We start from the raw sequence: 22,618 nt of genomic DNA, 5'->3' as shown, positions 1-22,618 counted from the left end.
GTGTGTGGACAATTTGGTAATCAAAGTTAGAGGTGGAATTTAAATGTGTTAATATGTATCAAAGTTCTTGTACGGCTTCTTTGTTAGGATGAGTTTTCGTAGAGGAACTTGTTCCCCAAAAAGTATCAAAGTGTTGAGGCAACTTAGGTTTCATATTGGCACCAAAAACAAAACATTTCAAACCACACCCGCCATGCTACAGGGGCAGGAGTCAATGAACCGAATGTAATCTGTTTTTGCGTTCAAAATGCACGTCAAGTGTCGGAGAACCTGTGGATTTATTGTTCTACAACAACATGGAAATCAACCACGCAGCTCTGCTTGTGTTTAAAACAACAAATCTGCTGCGAGAATAAATAGCTTCAAATTACAAATGTTTTTAACTAATCTAATTGGGAATTTTATTTGATAAAGATTACACCCATCATATCAGCGAAGTAGCTCAACCTGAGACTTAAAAAAACCCGTTGTTTGTCAATTTTATGTATCCTTTTAAGTGAAGTCCTGCTATTATTCTGCTACTTTATTAGCATTGTATTAGCATTGTCCCTCTGACTTCCCGTAACAGCTACTGCTCATGTGTTCCTTTACTGTATGTTGCCTTTTTCTTTCTTCCCTTGTAACCAAATCATACCAAGTTTTTCTGGCTTTGAATTTTAATAAACTTTACAATAAACAGTTTCATTGTACTACTCGTATGCATAGCAATAAAGCAACTTGGCTTACTATTCTAGACATATGGGAAATATGTCAATCATATCAAACAGTTAACAGAAACGTATTCCTTTGGTGTCGCTGGTAGTGCTTCAGTTAAACTTCAAGGTCGTTGGTAAATATTCAACACTGGCATTAATCGTGTAGCATTTCCTCCTATATGTAAACAAAGATGAATGAGTATTGGTAAAAAGACCCGAGGGTGGGTTTTAAATCCAAAAACGACCCCCGCTACAAGCTATTCTTGAAGTAGGCGTTGGTCTGTAGCAAGTTCAGCTCAGAAAAACATTTTTTTTTATCAAAAAGGTCAAATATGTAACCAGCCAAATCTTCTTTTGAGCAACTTTTGTCCCACAAAAACCGAAAACAAGATGTAACAATAAGTCAAGAGTGTTAGATAAAGGCCCACACTTGCATAAATACATTCATTAAAGTGCTCAAAAAAGACGGAGACAAGGCTTACAGCTTATGAACAGGTAGGAAAAACCACAAAGAAAATCCACGCTGAGTGTTAAAGGAAACACATTAAGGGAGAATGGCCAGCAGCCTAAGTGGATTTGGCACATTAAGGAGCTTTCATAAGGCTGCTCATATAGCAAAGGTCAGTGTTTCAGAGCGAGGCAGAGAGCTCAGCGATACACCTCCTTTTAAAAGCCGTACCCATCATCTGGCTTTATAAATGTGTATAAAACATTTTGAATAGAAAGTTCTTGGAGGAAGAAAGAAGGCGTATTGAAAGAGAGGGGAAGAGAAGGTGGGGAAGTAAAAAAACATTGCAAAATAAATTCAGCTGTCACCGGATTTTCAACTCTTTTGTTTGTACCATCTCTTGATGCAGGTAAAAAAAAATGGTGACTCTTCTCGGTCTCCTTTCTGCTAACGAGGTCGGTGAATTAGAGGCGAGCGGCGACAGCTTTCTGAGTGGGAAGCTTTCCTCCTAGACAAAGAGACAAGATTGTTTTAAAGTTCCTCAAGAGAAACACAACACTCTTTTCTCTCACTGGCAGTTTGTTTCTCACCTAAAGTGTCCTCCAATGAGTTCACCATCACCGTGTCCACCTTTAACGTCTCCTGATCCGCGCTGAAGGGACAAACATTGAGCGGTTATTATTCTGCACAAAATCAAGTTCATGGGGACTATTTCTTTGGTAGAAAGTAGTTCCAGTGACAATGTGTATCAGATTTTTCGATGGGTTATCAAATCAATCAATTAGACTTGAACTAACATTTTTCATACACAAATTATAACAAATCTAAAAACAATACCACCCCCCAGGTAATAAATACCAAGTAACACACTCCTTCATGATTTAGTCAAAAAACACAGGACTGAATTAAACAAGAATTACACTTTATAAACCCGTTTTTAAATAGAAAGATTTGTTTTCCTATTATGATTTTTGGGGGTTAACCCTCTCCTGTAATACCAGGGTATATGCAGGAGTCCTGAAGTCAGACCTTTTTTAAGACCCTTTCCATACATTTTAAGACCTCATCGCCACTTGGAGTTTTAACCGGTTACCTTGGCGACACACTTTACCCCACATTTACTATATACAGTATTGATTGTCCTTCCTCCTTATCTTCCAACCATTTGGACGCAGACTTGCATTTCCCCATAACGATGTTGTTTAAAGGGCATTTTCCAAGGTATTACATTTAGTAGCTTGTTTTCAATAAGTATATAAATGGTCCAAAGAGGTTGTATTCTACAGTCTGCCTGAATGTAATCATTGCGTAGGTGTGTAGTGTGATTCTGTGTAGTTTATTGATGGCATCCCGTTGGATGTGACGTCATCTGAACAGGACATCGCACGCTCACTGCTTGATAGCGCGGAGGTCTGTTTACGCCGGTTGTTAATACTTTTTAATAGCCTTCATTTTCGCTAAATTGATTGATCAACTTTGAATACTTTTCAAGACCCCGTGGACACCCTGTAATCAAAGCAGAAAGATGATCAAAACAAACTTACCCTTTGATTTTCTGCACCGCTCCAAGTCGGAGCAAAGCGGCCAGAGAGTTCTTCTGGAGGTCAGACGACAACACCTCCGTGTATCTTAAACTACCTAAAAAACACACACACATACAACACACAATCAGTACATTCTGTAGTAGAGGACTGAAATAATAGCACATTTAAAATTATGTGAGAAACGTTTAAAAAGGTAGAAACCTGCTAAAAGACGTTTGATGATGAACTTCCGGACGGCAGGAATAAACAGTTTTTCTGTCAGAGTCTCAGTGGCTTCTTCACACAGGAACCGGCACACCACCTACACACACACACACACACACACACACACACACACACACACACACACACACACACACACACACACACACACACACACACACACACACACACACACACACACACACACACACACACACACACACACACACACACACACACACACACACACACACACACACACACACACACACACACACACACACACACACACACACACACACATACACGTAAATAAGCCATCTGTATGTCTTATATGATATGATGAATTGGAAATGGGGGACCCTGATGTAAACAAGACGAAAGTCTTTCTCTGGTCTGCATCCCCTTAACAATTGTATGTTTTGAGCTGTACTGTACTGTACCCAATATACAAGCTGTTCATAAACTTTTCAATCAATCAATCAATCAAACACACGCACACACACCTCTTAAAACTCATATGTGCCAACAGCACCCTCTAGTGGACATCTGCAGTGTAACACATCAACATTCTTCAAATAGTTCTGTCTGTGCATTTAAAATAAAAAGCCTCTCACCTGGTATCCTTGAAGGAAGGGATCCAGCATGTTGGTGAGGAAGGACAGAGTTCTGTGTCCGCTTTCTGTGACCAGAACCTCATGTTGGGTCACCTGCAGAACTCCAGTCTTCACGAGCAGGAAACAGGCCTCCTCAAAGTCCTGCAGGACACACAGCAGGAGACACGTATTAAAACATACAATCTAAAATACCTCTTAATATGTTCTTTTTCTTTTCCTCCCCCTTAATATGTTTTTATAAAATTACATTAAATGTATTAGTATAATGATTGTTTGGGCTGTTTTTTATATATACACACTTCTACTTACACACAAATAAGGAAAATGCTTTTAACAATTAAAGGGTATAAAATAAGGCATGTTTATTTTCCTTTCCTACAAAAATAGGACAAAACATTTAAAGTAAACCAACACAACAATTCATTCCCTAAATTTGACCAATGTTATTAACAATTATATTTGAGGCACAATCATGCCCGGCGCCGTGGGAGGGCCAGGGAGGGCCAGGGATGGCCAGGGAGGGCCAGGCCCTCCCATTTGACATTCCTGCCCTCCCCCAATAAACACGTTTTTTATTATTTATAAAAATTAAAAAATATTTTTATTTTATTTTTTTAATTATAAATAAACTGTGAACTTTTATGCTACGATGTATGTGATGTCAGAACAAAAACAAAAAATCGCAGGCTACGTCAAATAAATGCATGTGTGTGTTGTGATTTGTGATTCGTCCACATTTAGACCAATCACAGCGTCACACTCTGCCGCCTATTCTGGATTTGTTTATTGTTTATTGTGCATTCTGTAGACTCCCATTTCTGTTTGAATTACAAAATGGACATCAGAAATTGGCTCAAAAGGTCTAAGGATTTATTAAAACGAAATAGCGATGAAAGAACTGCAGCCGATGGAGCTGCTGGCGACCCTGCACCTGCCGTTGCAGCAGTACGCCTTAATGTCACAAGCTTGACCTCGGCAAACCCCGGGGCTGAGTTAGCGATGATCTTGGGGTTAATAAACCCAAGCAGGTGAAGCTGGATCGTTATCCAGGGAGATTGTTTTCAGGAAAGAAGCGCACTTTTGCCGCTGCATGGTACACAACAGACCATGGCTTGAAGATTTGTTAAAAGCAGACGCAGCCTTTTGTTTCCCCTGTAGACAGTTTCAAGTCAATACCTCTTCATCTGATGCGGCTTTTACTGTCAAAGGTTTTTGCGACTGGAAACACGCATTACAGACTGATGAAGGACTGCTAAGGCATGCCGCATCAAAAGAACACATTTCATATGAGAGAGAGAGAGAGAGAGAGAGAGAGAGAGAGAGAGAGAGAGAGAGAGAGAGAGAGAGAGAGAGAGAGAGAGAGAGAGACGTGAGGAAACAAATAAGGAAATACTTTGGTGCAGATCAGCTGCACGGAGCCGTTATTAATTCACTCCACAGCATGTCCGAGTGCAGTGCATCGGAACATAAACCATGCCCAAGGCGGGCTAAACAGTTCAACGTCTCCGTCTCTACTATTTCTCTCCGAGTGCAGCGATGAGGAAGCTGCCATCCGTAACCAGTGTGCCTTGCTCGTGGTTTACCAGTGTTTGTGCTGCCACGCACACAATGTTTCAAAGTGGTTTCTATGTTGCCCTTTATTTGTGTATGTATTTGCGATAAGTGTGCGTCTTTACGCAATGCTGTTGGCCTTGCTGTTTGATATATATTATGCCGCAGGCCCGCAGCACGTGACGGTTTTGTGTGCCCTCCCATGAAAATCATATGCCCTCTCTTTAGATTTGTTCTGGCGCCGGGTCTGGGCACAATGCTAAATAAACGTTGTTCCGCACCTGCACTGTAGCTCCAGGACAGAGGATGAACTCATTGGAGAAAATGTTTCTGAGGAAGCTGAAACTGTTGAAGACTTCATCTGCAAAAAACACAAAATAATTAACATTCAGTCTGGAGAGAAACAGCTTTACTGCACATAGTCCTGTCTGTTTCTCACAATGTAGGCAAACTGACCCCATCTACTGTAAGTAAGATACCAACAATGAAGACAAACGTCTTGAAACAACATTACAAAACATCCAAAAGGTACAAAAACCAAGCATACTTCTTTGGAATTTACTGTGCCTAAATCTCTTCAGGTAAAAGGAGCCTTTCCACTTTTTAAATATAACAGTAAACAATTCTTTGTGTGTTTTTCTCTCATTTACTTTTAATTATCAGTTTACATTCAAATAGGATGAGAAATGAAACTGTCTTGTTATCTGAACATGGACTTGTAGGAATTTGTTATTTGTTTTACTTTATTCTTTTATTTTCACCCTGGAAATGTATGTATGTATGTATGTATGTATGTATGTATGTATGTATGTATGTATGTATGTATGTATGCATGCATGTATGTATGCATGTATGTATGATGTATGTATGTATATGTGTATGTATGTATGTATGTATATGTGTATGTATGTATGTACAGTATGTATGTATGATGTATGTATGTATATGTGTGTATGTATGTATGTATGTATGTATGTATGTATGTATGTATGTATGTATGTACAGTATGTATGTATGATGTATGTATGTATATGTGTGTGTATGTATGTATGTATGTATGATGTATGTATGTATATGTGTATGTATGTATGTATGTATGTATGTACAGTATGTATGTATGATGTATGTATGTATATGTGTATGTATGTATGTATGTATGTATGTATGTATGTATGCATGCATGTATGTATGCATGTATGTATGTATGATGTATGTATGTATATGTGTATGTATGTATGTATGTATGTATATGTGTATGTATGTATGTACAGTATGTATGAATGTATATGTGTGTGTATGTATGTATGTATGTATGTATGTATGTATGTATGTACAGTATGTATGTATGATGTATGTATGTATATGTGTGTGTATGTATGTATGTATGTATGCATGTATGTATGTATGATGTATGTATGTATATGTGTGTGTATGTATGTATGTATGTATGCATGTATGTATGTATGATGTATGTATGTATATGTGTATGTATGTATGTATGTATGTATGTATGTATGTATGTATGTATGTGTGTATATGTGTATGTATGTATGTATGTATGATGTATGTATGTATATGTGTACATATGTATGTGTTATATAATTTTGTTTATCTTGAATTATTTGTTTTACTCTATCCTGCAACTGGATGACAAACGGGGTTACCTCTGAATAAGCTATGCTTCTGCCCTCCTGCTTCTACACATGTTGTTTGTTTTTTGGATGTATAAACTGTCTAATTGTTGAAATAGTAGAATAAATAATTAAAACAATTATAATAATAATCCGATCATGTTTGAAAAGGCAGAAAGCCGCTCATTTAGAGAAGGTAAACTGTGTGTGAGCCTCACGCTTCTGGGTGGAGGCGGCGGTGTGGAGGGCTGAGGCCAGCAGGGCGGGGCGCAGGAAGACGTGCAGCGCCTGGTTCCTGTAGGAGGCGCAGGAGAGGAGCACCACTGCCTGGTTCAGGAGCTCGTCTTCTGGGGTAACAGGGCTGAGAGCCTCCCCTGGACTCGATGGTCCTGCTGCTGCAAGAGAAAGACATTTTTCCTTTCAACACTTCTTCTTATTAAGCTGTGGCGGCTACATTTCCAGTTCAGTTTGAGTCGGCGAGAGGCTAAGCTTGGCTATAAACTGTGACGCGTTTCCAAAATCCATACTGAAGCAAGATAGTTTTACGATATTTAATAAACAAAACGGTCAACAGAAAAAATGACAGCACAAGCTCACCCTCTGTCATCCACACTCGACATGAAACAGGTGACCTATATACACAAACCACACCAATGTGACAATTACCGGAAGTGCTCAACAAACAAATAAAAGTGACGTAAAGAAATAATAATAATACAAATATTGAACTCGGGCTAAGTAGCGTTATGGCACCTACATAACACAGACGATAACACCCTTTGTTGTTAAATACCAACTATGTGCAATATATATATATATATGCCGTTAATAACCGTGCAATATACACCTGGCTGCTAAATCCTCAGAACTGTTACAGGATGTGTATTTTGTAAATTGTGTAATTTTTATTATAATCTATTTAATTTTTTATATTTGTTTAAGCGCTTTAGGTAACGTTAAGCTGCCTTTGGCTCTTTTCTGCTGTAACAATGTACATGTCCCCTCTGTGGGACTAATAAAGCTATTCTGATTCTGATTGATATGTTTACTTTTACAACTGTGCAATAGTGTGTTATCAATGTTTAAACTTGTCCAAAACACACCTTGTTCCACAGCCAGGTGCACTCTGCCCTCAGAGAGCCTCACCAGACCTCCATGCAGAGAGAGACTGGAGGAAACCACCTCTGATGGAGGGATGTGGTCTGAAGGAGAGAAAGAGAAATCAGAAGATCATATTTCCATTGTTAGGGCATGGGGTTCACAGGTCATGAATGAGTGCACACAAACATGCTTATCTACACTGTATCTATGTACACATGACAATAAAAGCCTTGAAACAGCTACCAAATAAATAGCTTCAATTGACTTTGACAAACGTGTTTAACTAATCTAATTGCGAATTTTAATTGATCATATCAGTGAAGTAGCTCAACCTGAGACTTAAAAAAAACGTTTCTTTCTTCCCTTGTAACAAATTATACCAAGTTGTTCTGGCTTTGAATTGTTTGAATAAACTGTTTTATTGTACTACTCATATGCATAACAATAAAGCAACTTGGCTTACTATTCTAGGCAGGAAGAAATGGGAAAATATGTGAATTATACCTGTTGGAGCTATATATATCACTTTATATTATTTAATAGTTTAACATGTATTTTCCTGCTGTTTATAGTAAATGTATTTCTAGTTATTGTCGTTATTGTAGTAAGTTCAAGTATTTTGAAGGCATGTTTGGGCACTGGGTGATTAGAGCAGCTGGTCTAACGGCCCCTACACACGGCGGCGTGCGTTGCCGCTTCAACGCTTCGGCCCATTCAACGCTTCTGCCCATTCACTTTGAATGGGGGAACGTCACGCCTCGCCGAACTGCATTGTGGGAGCAAAGCGTAGCATTTCTCGCGGTGCTCGCTGCAAAAGTAGAGCAATGTTCTACTTTTGACGCTTCGACGGAAGCATCAGCCAATCGAATCATATGCCAGTACAAGCTCTAGCCAATCAAACCGCGTGCTTGTGTGTCTGGGGCGGGAGATTCATGTGATTGGTTGTTGGTCGAGTTTCAGCCCCCCCCCGCCGGCAAGCGACAACGCATGCCGCCGTGTGTAGAGGCCGTAATTGTATATATTGGAGACAGGTGGAGGAGGGAGTAGAGCTCCAGTAGGCACATGGTTTTTTACCAGAGTGATGCAAGCCACAAGAGAGGAAAGCCATATAAAGCCTTAAGGAACAAAACATAGGAGACCTGTTCATTTAGTGGGAATGCTGTTAAAGATCAAATGCAAAGATTTTTTTATAATTGCCAGTAAAATCGAAATCATATAGCTACAACACTATCTAAGATATTGCGGTATTAAAATCGGAGATAATATGCATCTGGCAATGCGCAATATTTAAACAACCCCCAACACCAAGTCCGACGATTTATTTCTCAGCCGCTCGTCTCCGCAAGATGGCGTCGTGTGACGTCAGAGTGGCCAAACATATTTCCACCTGGCTTATCGCTCACAGCTGCTTCCGCCGATAGTACAACTTAGTTTCGTTATCATGTCTGATTCTGAGTAGACTATAGACTAAAAGCTTTAGGAATCCAAACTATAACATATAATAAGTACCCTGTATCAAGATTGATGCAAAACAAGTGAAATTTGACCTTAGAAAATAAAGTCCAGGCGACCTCTGGGTAATTTGGGAACCATCAGTTCCATTTGAACTTTTTCACTGTAAAAATCATTTTATTACTTTGAATTATCACTATAGGTATTCATTCCATCCAAATACAACTGTTGTGAAAAAAAAATAAAACATACTCTGTTATCATCTTAGCCCCACAGACCCGAAATCGCGTCATTTGCAGGAAACGACGTCTAAGGAACCTTAATTTTTAATAAACTATGAATATTTTATATCCATATAACGGGAAAAAACTCATTTAACTGATCTTTTTCATTTATTTAAAAAAAAAAAAAACACAATGCTAACAGTGAGCCTCTGAATTAGCCCCGAGCGAAAAATGCTAACCTATTACTGCACCAAAAATCACTCCTAGCTCCCTTATTACTTATCCTAGCTCCACATCCAACACATTGTTTATGATCGTAAAGACACAGAATCTAACGGTGCCCACCTCAACACTGAAAGATACAAACTCGCAAGGTTATCAACAAAAACGTACATCAAAACAAGTGGCGCTAGGTACTAACATGAGCTAGGCTTACCTTCTTCTTTGTCTGGTCTAAAATGGCATTAAAACGATAAAAACGATGATGTAGTTAATCCATAGGTTAATATCCAATGGGGCTGTGTCCCCTTTGAAATGTTCTGATAATCTATAAGCAATAAAACTGCAATTCCGTTATCTGCTGTCCGCTCTGTGCTCCGTGCGCTTTGAAATCAAATCAAAATGTGTTTACCTCAATTCTTTGGCGTATCTGCATCGCCCGGCTCTTTCGTTCTTTCGGTTGTTTTTTGTGCTCAAATATGGAGGGGACGGCTCCGGGTTTCAGCCTCCGATGTACTTTAAATGCTTCTCCACCAACAGACTTGACGATGGCAGGATCAACATCGTATGCATCAGACGCGAAGTGGTCAGAGCACAACTTGCTCCATTTTGTCGGCTGCCAGCCAACACGATTCACTAAAAATAATCCAGTTTCGGCGGATGATTTTGTCTTGGGGAAATGAATGAAAAATTCTCCCAGATCCCGCACCGTTCGTACATCCGAAAGCACAACAATAACCCATGTTTTGCGTGATTTCGCGGATATAATTCAGAGTTTTCTGCACCAGTCATGAGCGAAAAACACCGCTGACATGTGAACAGCGCACGAGACTGCCGAGTCGGGATATTTGGCCCAGAGACTGTTTGGCCACAATGACGTCACGCGCGCGGAGGCTGCTGGGAATGACATGTCAGAAATTCAGACGGCTTTGGGTCGAGCTTTGTATCAATAAAAAGCTTTTTTTCAGGTGTATTATCTCGATTTAAATTAAATAAAAAATACAGGCAGTCTTAAAAACAACATTTCTATAAAAATGTAGCATATTTGGAAGCTTTGCATTTGACCTTTAACAGCATTCCCACTAACTGTTCTTCTACGGACGAAAAGTTTATTATTATTCCGCCGACTTATTTTGGCCCTCTTCTCCTCCCGCATTGAACATCGCAGAAAACTCCGTTCAAACATCAAAACGTTCAGCTCGGTCGGGAATCGATGGCTATTACTTTTCTCATTCATAACTTTCATAATTCCAGAGATACATCCCATAATACATCACATTTTTAACATTGAAGTAAATGGAGGAAATCTTCAGACTTCAACAAATCTTCATGCGACTTCAACTGCTAACTGTTCATTCATACTTTCACTCAGAAACCTCATTCCAACTTTAAAATGTTAAAAATCTTTCTGACATTATTCGTGTAAAACAACTTTTAAATCTGATTCTTACTTTTAGAGATATTAACATTTGTTCAGACCTTGTTTTAGAGGTTTTCTTCACATTTTAACATTAACTAGAGTGCGTGATGTCACAGCTAGAGGGTGAGAAATCTTGAAATTTGCCTTCATATATTTTTTTTAAACTGCCATAATTCCCAAACCCTACATTCCTGGGACATAATTTTTCATGATAAACGTAGGAAAACATCTCGTAGCTTGAAAAATGACAAATAATTAAGCAAAATCATTCAACAAAATGCCTCTTGAGGGCATGAAGTGACAAAAACGTTCAACATTCCTCCATTGAAGCCCGTTGTAATTTCAGGCAGATATTTCCTCACGGTAGCAGCCGCACACCTTTAGTTAAACTGCCAAAAAGGCCACATTATTAACCCGAAAGTACACAAAAATTACACTTCAGATACTCAACTTCCTTGACATGCTTCACATTTTGAAATTTCACAGATATCTGTTACGGTTCTTCCACAAAACGTTCACATGTAAGAGGTTCATCTCTCATTCAGAACAATGGAAACCTGTGATCTCTACAGAGCTCGTTAGTTCAAATATAAACAGCTGTGTAATGGAACACGATGATGTCATCACTCCAACTGCCATGCTCAGACTTCAACAGTCCAGCTGTGAAGACGATTCGGGACAGTTTTGAGATTTCTCCAAATGCCGTTGTCATGGCAACACAATGCTCGCCTTGAAACACGGTTTTCTCATAGCTTCAGTGAAAATACTCCAAACAGCCCAGAACTTCACAGGTTTGATAACGATGCAGCCATCAATGCATCCAAGCGTAGTATGGGGTGTCATGAAATGCCGTTGCCATGGCGACAGACCACTCGCCATGAAACACGATGAGGCTGTAAGTCCAATGGACACGGTCCAATCGTCCCCCAATCTTCACTTGTATATCACCGGTCCATGCCTCAACAGCTCTACGCCAAATCTGAGATCTCACCATATGCCGTTTCCATGGAAACGCATCCCTCGCCATAAAACATGATGTCGCTATAACTCCTGTGTAAATGTTCAAAAAGTGCTCAAACTTCACAAGTGTGCTAACAGTCCAGCCGTGAAGACATCTACGGGACAGTTTTGCGATTTCTTCAAATGCCGTTGCCATGGCAACACAATGCTCGCCATGAAACACGGCTTTCTCATAACTTCAGTGAAAATACTCCAAACGCCCCAAAACTTCACAGGTTTGGTAACGATGCAGCCATCAACGCATCTAAGCGTATTATGGGGTGTCATCTAATGCCGTTGCCATGGTGACAGATCATTCGCCATCAAGTTAGTTCAGAAATTTGCAGTTCAAATATTCTGCTGCTTTTCTAAGCCTTTTTACTTTCTTTTCTTCTCTCATCACACATTCAAGCCCCCAGTGTTCATGTATCATTTCAATCTAAATTCTTCACTTTCTTCTTACACATTACATTTCAATCTAAATTCTTCACTTTCTTCTTACACATTACATTTCAGCATAGCAGTTTAACGTCAGCTTTTCAGCATAAAGCATTCCCACTAGCAATTTCTTCAGGAATTGCATTCTCTAGTTGTTAATAATATTGGATCATAATAAAAAGCGCAAACGGAGATTATTGTCAGGACTTTGGATCATTGCCCTGCGTAAGATCCGCTAACTGGTTCCTCAGTGTTATTTTAAGTTAATTATCTGTTTCAATTCTTTATGATTTTGGCCGCTACAATATCAAACAGTTAACAGAAACGTGCACTATTTTAACTATTTGGTCTGGTTCTGTACCGGGCCAGTGGAGGAAGGCTCCGTACTGCCGGGAAACGTCTCGCAGCCAGAGGGCCTGTTCAGTCAGCTGGTCCACTGCCATCCCCTGGTCCTGGTTCTGGTCCTGGTGGTTCTGGTTCTGGTGGTGGTTCTGCAGCAGTAAAGAGGCCAGCAGCACCCAGGGCTTCAGCACCATGTTCTCCTCCTGGAGCCGCACCAGCTTGTAGGCCGAGTCGCTCACGAAGCTCTGGACGTCCTCGCCCGGCCTCGTGGGGATGTGTCTGCAGACGATGGACATCGAAAAGTTACCACCTCTTCAAAAGCCACACATATGGGACTGTGTTCACAGTAAAAGTGCATTAAAGGTCCCCTATTATACTGTTTTTCATCAATATATTACAGGTCTCAGATATATACAAAACCTGTCTCTGAAGTGTTTGGCTCCAAACACCAAACAGATCATTGCAGCATTACCCATAATCCCCTCTGTTTCAGCCCTGTTTCCAAAGTGCTGATTCTCTGTCTGTTACTTTAGATGAAAATAAGGAGCCCCTCCCCACGCCCCTCTGAGAGATATTTGGTTACAAAGAACACAATGGAGCTCTAGGAGGAGATTCAGGTGATAAGAGGGGGGGGGTTCCCTTGGTTTGTGATTGGCTAATGGTTACACAAGCCAAAACATCGTTATGACATCATAAAGTGGCCAAAATCTGATCAGCTCATTTTCAGACAGGTTTTTATAGAAATGGATCAAAAAGAGAGAATCTTTTTTCCTGAAACTTTCAGAGTCTCTTTACACAGAGGGGACACATGTTGATGTAGAAGAGACATGAAGAAGAGGGGACACATGTTGATGTAGAAGAGACGTGAAGAAGAGGGGGACCACATGTAAGACAGTAGGGGTACACATGTTTGATGTAGAAGAGACATGAAGAAGAGGGGACACATGTTGATGTAGAAGAGACATGAAGAAGAGGGGACACATGTTGATGTAGAAGAGACATGAAGAAGAGGGGACACATGTTGATGTATAGAAGAGACATGGAGAAGAGGGGACACATGTTGATGTAGAAGAGACCATGAAGAAGAGGGGACCACATGTTGATGTAGAAGAGACATGAAGAAGAGGGGACACATGTTGATGTAGAAGAGACTGAAGAAGAGGGGACACATGTTGATGTAGAAGAGACGTGAAGAAGAGGGGACACATGTTGATGTAGAAGAGACATGAAGAAGAGGGGACACATGTTGATGTAGAAGAGACATGAAGAAGAGGGGACACATGTTGATGTAGAAGAGACATGAAGAAGAGGGGACACATGTTGATGTAGAAGAGACATGAAGAAGAGGGGACACATGTTGATGTAGAAGAGACATGGAGAAGAGGGGGACACATGTTGATGTAGAAGAGACATGAAGAAGAGGGGACACATGTTGATGTAGAAGAGACATGAAGAAGAGGGGACACATGTTGATGTAGAAGAGACATGAAGAAGAGGGGACACATGTTGATGTAGAAGAGACGTGAAGAAGAGGGGACACATGTTGATGTAGAAGAGACATGAAGAAGAGGGGACACATGTTGATGTAGAAGAGACGTGAAGAAGAGGAGACACATGTTGATGTAGAAGAGACATGAAGAAGAGGGGACACGTGTTGATGTAGAAGAGACATGAAGAAGAGGGGACACATGTTGATGTAGAAGAGACGTGAAGAAGAGGGGACACATGTTGATGTAGAAGAGACATGAAGAAGAGGGGACACATGTTGATGTAGAAGAGACATGAAGAAGAGGGGACACATGTTGATGTAGAAGAGACATGAAGAAGAGGGGACACATGTTGATGTAGAAGAGACATGAAGAAGAGGGGACACATGTTGATGTAGAAGAGACATGAAGAAGAGGGGACACATGTTGATGTAGAAGAGACATGAAGAAGAGGGGACACATGTTGATGTAGAAGAGACGTGAAGAAGAGAGGACACATGTTGATGTAGAAGAGACATGAAGAAGAGGGGACACATGTTGATGTAGAAGAGACGTAGAGAAGTGGATTCTGCACAATAGGTGACCTTTAAATCAAGGAGGAAACCTGTGTTAACTTCACTGAGGAAAACTATAACTGAGTATGTTCGTCAACAGCATCTTTTCCCCCCCCCAAGAATAAGGACGAAACAGCATTGACGTCATTAAACACTCACTGAAATATTGATGATAAACAAAGATAAGACAAAATGTCCAACTAAGGGAACAAAATCTCTCATTATTTCATTGACAAAAAAGATCAGACAAAATATGACCATCTTTTCTGTCTCTAAAGCTGCACATTCCTTCTTATTTAGTTTCCAGCTAACAATGACAACAACTGGGCTTGGGAGAAAGATAAGAGGTGATATTGTGGCTGGACTAGATTGAAACATTACACGGACATTTTGCAGACAAAATAAAGAAATAGCTAACAAAATCAACACTCAAAGATCTTACTAATATATTTCTGATAGTAAACACATTGTTTAGATGTCCGTTTTCAAGAAAGGAAGACACATGCGGGCAGGCCCGGTTCCAGAACAAAATGACTCAGGGTGCATCTGAGATTAGAGAGGGTGCAGGGGTAAAGTGCTATTTTTATAAGTGGGGAGTGGACCTAACACCCTGTAGGGGGATCTTCACCTCCTCTAGGGAGGTCCTCACCTCCTCTAGGGGGGTCCGGGGACATGCTCCCCCGGGAAGATTTTTTTAAATATTGAAGTTAAAAGCATCAATCTGGTGCACTTTGAGAGCAACATTAAGAGATATATGGATCAATGTGCTCTTTGCTTCATGCATGCCTTCCCAGTCCCTTATCACGTAGCCTATAAGAGCATGGCGCCAGTTGTTGTAGCCAGTTGTGGTGAAGGCATCTGACTTACTTGAACCGAAATGTCTGCATGCATAGCAGAAGATGGCATATTTTTTACATGAATATTCCAGCCAATCTCTGTTTTGAAACCATGAGCTGCAAAATGAGCGCCCCACTGTACAGGCGAGTTGGGTACTTTTTTAAATATACCTGGGCAGGCTCTGTTTTGCAGAGGTCCTCTGGCACTTGCGGGCCGCCGAGGGGTGGCGGTGTTTGGGGCAACGAAGACGGCTGCGGCTGCTCCGCCTCCGTGGGCGAGGCGGGCAAAGCTGGCGAGTCGGGCGTTATTGTACACGACAGTTGCCGCGGGAAACGTAATGTCCCCATGATCTGAACTGTTATTACCTGCAGTAGATGCAGTGTTACTGCTGGCGATAAGGGCTGGTTGTTTTAACCATTTTCTGATGTCCATCATTGACTGCTGTGTAAGCACCTTGCAGATGACGAACGCGCAGCGGCACTGTTCACGCACACCTGACATAATAACATTACTTACCGTTTCAATTGACCAAATAAATGCAGCAGACAATGTTATTTAACCACAATTACAATTTATTTTGTTTCAACTAAATTCTTCTTCTTATTATTACTATTATATATGTAAACATTTTCACTTTTTTTTTTTTTACTTTTCATTTTTCAAATGAGGGTGCTTAACGACTCAACTGAGGGTGCAATGCACCCTTATGCACCCCCGTAGAACCGGGCCTGCATGCGGGGACAATGCAATCATTTCTAACACATAACTCACATCTAATCTGAATGCAGCTCCAAAATACTTTCATTTAGCTGGAGCCTTCTGGCGTCATATGCCAAAGAAGATAACAGTGCACTGACTTAACTATCAGTGCTGCTACACTGAAGGGCAAATCCACACAGAATGGATTTTCAGCCGCTATCTGCCCTGTCTCAAGGTCACGTTGGTCATATTTCGCTAAAGATATTACAGCACAAACTTGCTCGAACTGTTTTTGCACTTAGTTTCAATTGGATGGAAAGGATCTATGTTGTGCCAAAAGCATGCATATCACCTCATTTAAATGCATGCTATTATCAGAGTAGCATAATTTCACCCCATTACAGGTGCTTTGTCTTATTTGTACAGGTGTAGCGGTCGCAAAAGCTGCACAATCCTTTTGTGGATTTGACCCCAGATGGTCTAGTAACAGCTACGTACTGCATTGACAAGACAGACATGAGGTACCCATCTAAGTGTTCTGTTAGAATAAGTAATGTTGATGTATCGTACCGTGGCAGCAGGTTGAACTGGCGGCGGTTAACTCTGCCCTCGGCTAAACTTCTGACGGACACAGGTTGACCGAAGTACACATGGATACTGCCGTAGTCTTCACTGAGGACCTTTCTGGCTTTGAACAGACCCTACACAAGGAGACATGAACAGCAGAGGCATGTGTACAGGCTGCGAAATGTGACTTTATACTGGTTTAGCAGAACCAGGTGTTTTTCTTTTTTGTATTTTTCGTTCATAAAAAGGTCAGATGTGTAGGTGACTCACTGAAGTGGACTCTTTGGGTTTGGGAATACCCAGCAGCTCTCTGGCGTAAAGCGTCTCCTCGAGGATCCTCTCGTAGCTGATGCTGACCGGCACCACGTGGACATCATAAACCTCCCCCTTCAGGAACGGATCCATGGCGATGTTCAACAGACCTGGAGGACAGAGGGTGAGGGGGACAGCGAGAGAAAAGACAAGTCAGCAATATTTACAGAATCATGTCAAAATGTGTTTAAAATGTTCTTTGGTATTTTTTCTTAGGATGCCTGTTAATAATAATAATAATTTGGGATTCACTAAGGTGATGTTGTATGAGCTACAAATACCTTTAATTAGATCACTTAAAGGTGGGGTATGTAATTTTGGAGAAACCAGCTCGAGTGCGCTAGAATTTGAAAATACACAGCCGTAAAATATCTGCCACTTCCTCACAGAGCCCCTCCTCCAACACACACGAACGCGCACATGACCAATGAGGGCACGAGATAAGTTTGTGCACAGATGGCAGGCTGACAGGCAGGTAGGCCATCCAGTTACTTTAGCCGGGCCGGCTCAGATGATTGGTCGTGCTTTTTACAGCGCTACGACTTCCACTGATGACATTTTTTAATGGATTTATTGTCAAAGCACTTCAGATATTCCATGGAAAATATAAGAAAAAGTGTATCTTGAGCCGGTTTCTCAAACTTACCTTTAAGATGGAAGGAAAATATTATAAAAACCGTTTCCAGTCAACAAACGGTGGTAATTGTTTGTTTTGTTGATGTCGTCTGTTTCCTTTATGTGTAAAGCTTTTGGTTCAAGATTCCTGCCCATTTGTTGAAGTTGTTGTTTGCTCTTTTATGTGAAACTATTGTGGCTGATGTTTTGGCCAGGACTCCCTTGTAAAAGCGATTATGATTCTCAATGGGAAATACTCAAAAGGTTTAAATAAAGCTTGGAGTCTAGTGTCTCACCTAACTTTGGAGTCAAAGACTTGGCCGTCCTGCTCCTGGTCCCCTCTAGGAAGAATTCAACTGGTGCATATCCTATCTGAAAAACAGATGTAAGAAAACTGAAATAATCTCCTCCGATGTAGCACACATACATTAAATATAAACTATATTATTATTACAACAGTTGTACCACCACTCTCACATTTAGCGCTGTGAGCCAATAGGGACTTAAATGTCTCCAAAGTATCACCACTCCTCAATCTTAGGACCAATAAAGACGTTATGATTTTAGGATACACAGCCTCCTGACCTTGAGCATGGTCCTGACGTACTCTGAGAACACGGTCCAGTACAGCTGGTCTCCTCCAAACGACCTCCGGATGAAGAACGCTCCAGACATCCGCAGCATCTCTCCAATGACCTTCATCCCCATGAAGTCTGCAGGAACAAGTGGTTTATATTCAGACGTCATGATCGTGTATTGGACTGCACTATAGAGAGGAGTCTGCCCTGTACAACATGTATATGCACAATGTATAACAGACTTACATGTAAGAAGACACATGCACTGGCTTCAACTTATATTTAAATGCATTTACTTTAACTATCCCCCTTATTTAAAGCAGTATTTTCTTTCTTACTCATCAAATTATCAAGTTAGACATTTATTTCTCTGTCCCCTCTGCGGAAAAATGTATTGGCAGAAGAGCGTTGATGTTTAAAGCCCCAACTGGAATACTTTACCTGCTGCTATAGATCCCTGTCATCATTGGGTATGTTTAACCCTCCTGTTGTCTTCGGGTGAAATCTGACCAATTTACTACTTTCATCAATCATAACTTTTTTGTTTTACATTCGATTGCATTAAGGCTTCATGATATCCTTCACAGTAGACATTTGAACATATGATAATGCTGATCACCACTTTCATTGAATTTTGGAGGATTTAGTCAACTTTGTAAAACCCATGGTGTTCCCGGTCAAACATGACCGCCATAAAGAAAAGGAATTAGTAACCATCCGGATCAGATAAAACACACACACACACACACTCTCTAGATGTGTTCCCCCCTTATGTGCCCAATCCCCCCATGTGAATCACACCTGGCACACACACACACACACACAGAACAATTTGACACATTTCCCGCTCTTATGTGCCCATCCCCCCACATAGATCACACCTGGCACACGCAATACATGTTCAGTGTCTATTCTTTGTATATTTACTGCAGTTCTTCATGTATACCAGTAGTCTGATACAATATGTACAGTTTGAAAGGGTGTTAAATGAAATTTGGTGATTAATGGTTTTTGTGTTAATGTAATAGCAGTTAAAACAGGACCGGTCAAATTTGACCACGAACACCAAAGTAATGGGGGGGAAACGAAGACAATAGGAGGGTTAAGCTTGCAGCTGCTCTGCTCTTGTTATTGATGAAACTGATCGATTAGACACTACTGTGTATCAAATTGTAATGATTGTATGGATTACTTCATGAATTTTACTTAACAAACTGTACGTATGTATGTCTGTAAGACGTTGCTTTTGTCGGGACCCCCTTGAAAACGAGATGGTGCATCTAAAGAGGTTTATCCTAATAAATACATTTCTAATCTATATATATATTAAAGTCTGTTAACTCAGCGTATACAGTCTGGCTCTCTTCCATGCTCACCCATGCCGGCAGCGATGACGGGCAGCGACAGCTCGTAGGTGAACAGGATGTAGGACATCAGCAGGAAGTCCATGTAACTACGGTGACTCGGTAACAGGACCACCGGGTGCTCCTTAATAGCCTGTTGGAGCTAACAACGAGGAAAATAACAGATTAGGTGTGTATTTGTATGCGTTTCAGCTTAAAGGTCACCTATTATGCAAAATCCACTTGTCTCTTCTACATCAACATGTGTCCCCTCTTCTTCATGTCTCTTCTACATCAACATGTGTCCCCTCTTCTCCATGTCTCTTCTACATCAACATGTGTCCCCTTTTCTTCATGTCTCTTCTACATCAACATGTGTCCCCTCTTCTTCATGTCTCTTCTACATCAACATGTGTCCCCTCTTCTTCATGTCTCTTCTACATCAACATGTGTCCCCTCTTCTCCATGTCTCTTCTACATCAACATTTGTCCCCTCTTCTTCTTGTCTCTTCTACATCAACATGTGTCCCCTCTTCTTCATGTCTCTTCTACATCAACATGTGTCCCCTCTTCTTCATGTCTCTTCTACATCAACATGTGTCCCCTCTTCTTCATGTCTCTTCTACATCAACATGTGTCCCCTCTTCTTCATGTCTCTTCTACATCAACATGTGTCCCCTCTTCTTCATGTCTCTTCTACATCAACATGTGTCCCCTCTTCTTCATGTCTCTTCTACATCAACATGTGTCCCCTCTTCTCCATGTCTCTTCTACATCAACATGTGTCCCACACTGAAAGTTTCAGGAACAAAGATTCTCTCTCTTTTTGTCCTGATCCATTTCTATAAAAACCTGTCTGAAAATGAGCTGATCAGATTTTGGCCACTTTATGATGTCATAACGATGTTTTGGCTTGTGTAACCATTAGCCAATCAGCAACCAAGGTAACCCCCCCCCCCCCTTATCACCTGAATCTCCTCCTAGAGCACCATTGAGTTCTTTTTAACCAAATATCTCTCAGAGGGGCGTGGGGAGGGGCTCCTTATTTTCATCTAAAAATAAAGACAGAGAATCAGCACTATGGAAACAGGGCTGAAACAGAGGGGATTATGGGTAATGCTGCAATGATCTGTTTGGTGTTTGGAGCCAAACACTTCAGAGACATGTTCTGCATATATCTGAGACCTATGATATATTGATGAAAACAGTATAATAGGAGACCTTTAACAGTGTTTTCAGCTTCCATCAGGTGTGTGTTCTCACCCTCTGGATGCCCTCTTCGTTGACACAGATGCTCTTGAACAAGGTTTTAAAGACTTTGCAGAGCGAGAAGGCAAAGAAGCGAACGGTGTTGAGCTGCAGAGAGTGAGCCATCTCCTCCAAGATGGCCGACGCCTCCTCCTGGACGTCAGCAGTTGCTTTGCCCGTCTCTTTGGAAATCTTGACGAATAAAATAAAATGTTAAACACGTGCAAAACATTAACACTACTCACTCAAATAAGTTGAATCTGGTAAACATATTTGACATCTGAACACAAACAAAACACAATTTCATACTTTTTACAACTGTGTCGTTTTTTAAGTTATGTATTGTTTCATTAAAGGGGACCTATCTTGCAAAATGCACTTTTGTACGTCTTTTATACATGAATATGTGTCCCCGGTGTGTCAGAGAACTCACAAAGTGTCAGAAAACACAACCCTCTCTCTTTTCCTCCATACCCAAATCTCTAAAATCGGTGCTGCAACGGATCTGATACAGACTGATCCAGATTTGAAATTGTTCTGACGTCAGCAAAGGGGTGCTCCGCCTATATGGCCAACTCTCCACCTATCAGGGGAATGAGAGGTTGGGCCACGGCCATTGCCGCTCGAAAGCGCTGGAGACGCTGTAGTACATATGCCAGGCCTGTAAGTGGCGCTGTAGTCTGCCACAAAAGCAGCGAAGAAGACTTCCCGCGCATGGTTGCCATGGTTGCCCTTCTGTTTATTCTCCACTGTGGCTCTTTTTCTCCCTCCCCGAGGCAAGCGTTTGCTCCTGCTGCTGTTATTCATTGCAATCCCTCCCCGTCGAGGCAAGCACTGTAATTTTCTCCGGTAGTCCACCAGCAGATGACAAACACCCACCTCTCTGCCTCTTCCAAGGGACGAGGGGACCGTGCGGCAGAGTTTCAGTTAGATTTGTTTTCGCCGGTCAACATGTCCGTTAAAGTTTAAATCTTCCGGACAAAATTAGAAAAGTGCCGGTCAAAGGTCTTCTTTGTTATTTATTGAGCTTTAAAACAAATGAATAACGACTCTATATAATCATATAAGAATAAAACACGGAGGACGGAGATCTCTTTTCCTCCCCCTCTTCTGACAGCCCAGCAGCTGATCTCAAAGCACGCTCCCCTCTCCTGCAGGGGGGCGTGGTCAGCTGCAGCTCATTTGCATTAAAGCTACGTCACAGAATCAGCCCCTGCAAAAACAGGGCAGGAAAAGAGCAAATAGAGCTAAATGAGGCATGGCTAAAATGCAGGATCTGTTTGGTATTTTGAAAAAAAAACTTCACAGACATGTTTTATAAAGGTATGGCCTTGCAATATATTGTTCATATATAGCATGATAGGTCCACTTTAAATGCAGAAAAAATTAGTCATTGGCAATAAAATGTAAAAACGTTGGCTATCCCAACCAATGCTTATTAAATCTGTATGGAAATAAAATGTAGAAAAGAAAATAATTGGAATTTATCCTCTGTT

At 41.0% G+C, this 22,618-nt stretch overlaps 1 protein-coding gene across 1 annotated transcript in view; it reads right to left on the bottom strand.

Annotated features, from left to right (window-relative positions):
- Positions 1-1,534: 1,534 nt before the first annotated feature.
- gnpat (glyceronephosphate O-acyltransferase) overlaps positions 1,535-22,618 on the bottom strand; it is a 23,235-nt gene continuing 2,151 nt past the window's right edge. Inside the window, exons 3-17 of the mRNA XM_034200176.1 lie at positions 21,138-21,314; positions 19,908-20,037; positions 18,539-18,666; positions 18,250-18,325; positions 17,297-17,448; positions 17,030-17,160; positions 12,902-13,161; positions 7,791-7,889; positions 6,906-7,082; positions 5,338-5,417; positions 3,506-3,646; positions 2,889-2,988; positions 2,688-2,781; positions 1,734-1,795; positions 1,535-1,651 (exon numbers count right to left, since the gene is read on the bottom strand). Of these exons, the coding sequence (XP_034056067.1) occupies positions 1,608-1,651; positions 1,734-1,795; positions 2,688-2,781; positions 2,889-2,988; positions 3,506-3,646; positions 5,338-5,417; positions 6,906-7,082; positions 7,791-7,889; positions 12,902-13,161; positions 17,030-17,160; positions 17,297-17,448; positions 18,250-18,325; positions 18,539-18,666; positions 19,908-20,037; positions 21,138-21,314 (1,851 nt within the window). The 3' untranslated portion in view covers positions 1,535-1,607. The remainder of the gene's footprint in view (positions 1,652-1,733; positions 1,796-2,687; positions 2,782-2,888; positions 2,989-3,505; positions 3,647-5,337; positions 5,418-6,905; positions 7,083-7,790; positions 7,890-12,901; positions 13,162-17,029; positions 17,161-17,296; positions 17,449-18,249; positions 18,326-18,538; positions 18,667-19,907; positions 20,038-21,137; positions 21,315-22,618) is intronic.

Source organism: Gymnodraco acuticeps, unplaced genomic scaffold (assembly GCF_902827175.1).
Source record: "Gymnodraco acuticeps unplaced genomic scaffold, fGymAcu1.1, whole genome shotgun sequence".
Classification (NCBI taxonomy): Eukaryota; Metazoa; Chordata; class Actinopteri; order Perciformes; family Bathydraconidae; genus Gymnodraco; species Gymnodraco acuticeps.
This window is presented reverse-complemented; position numbering and strand designations above follow the sequence as displayed.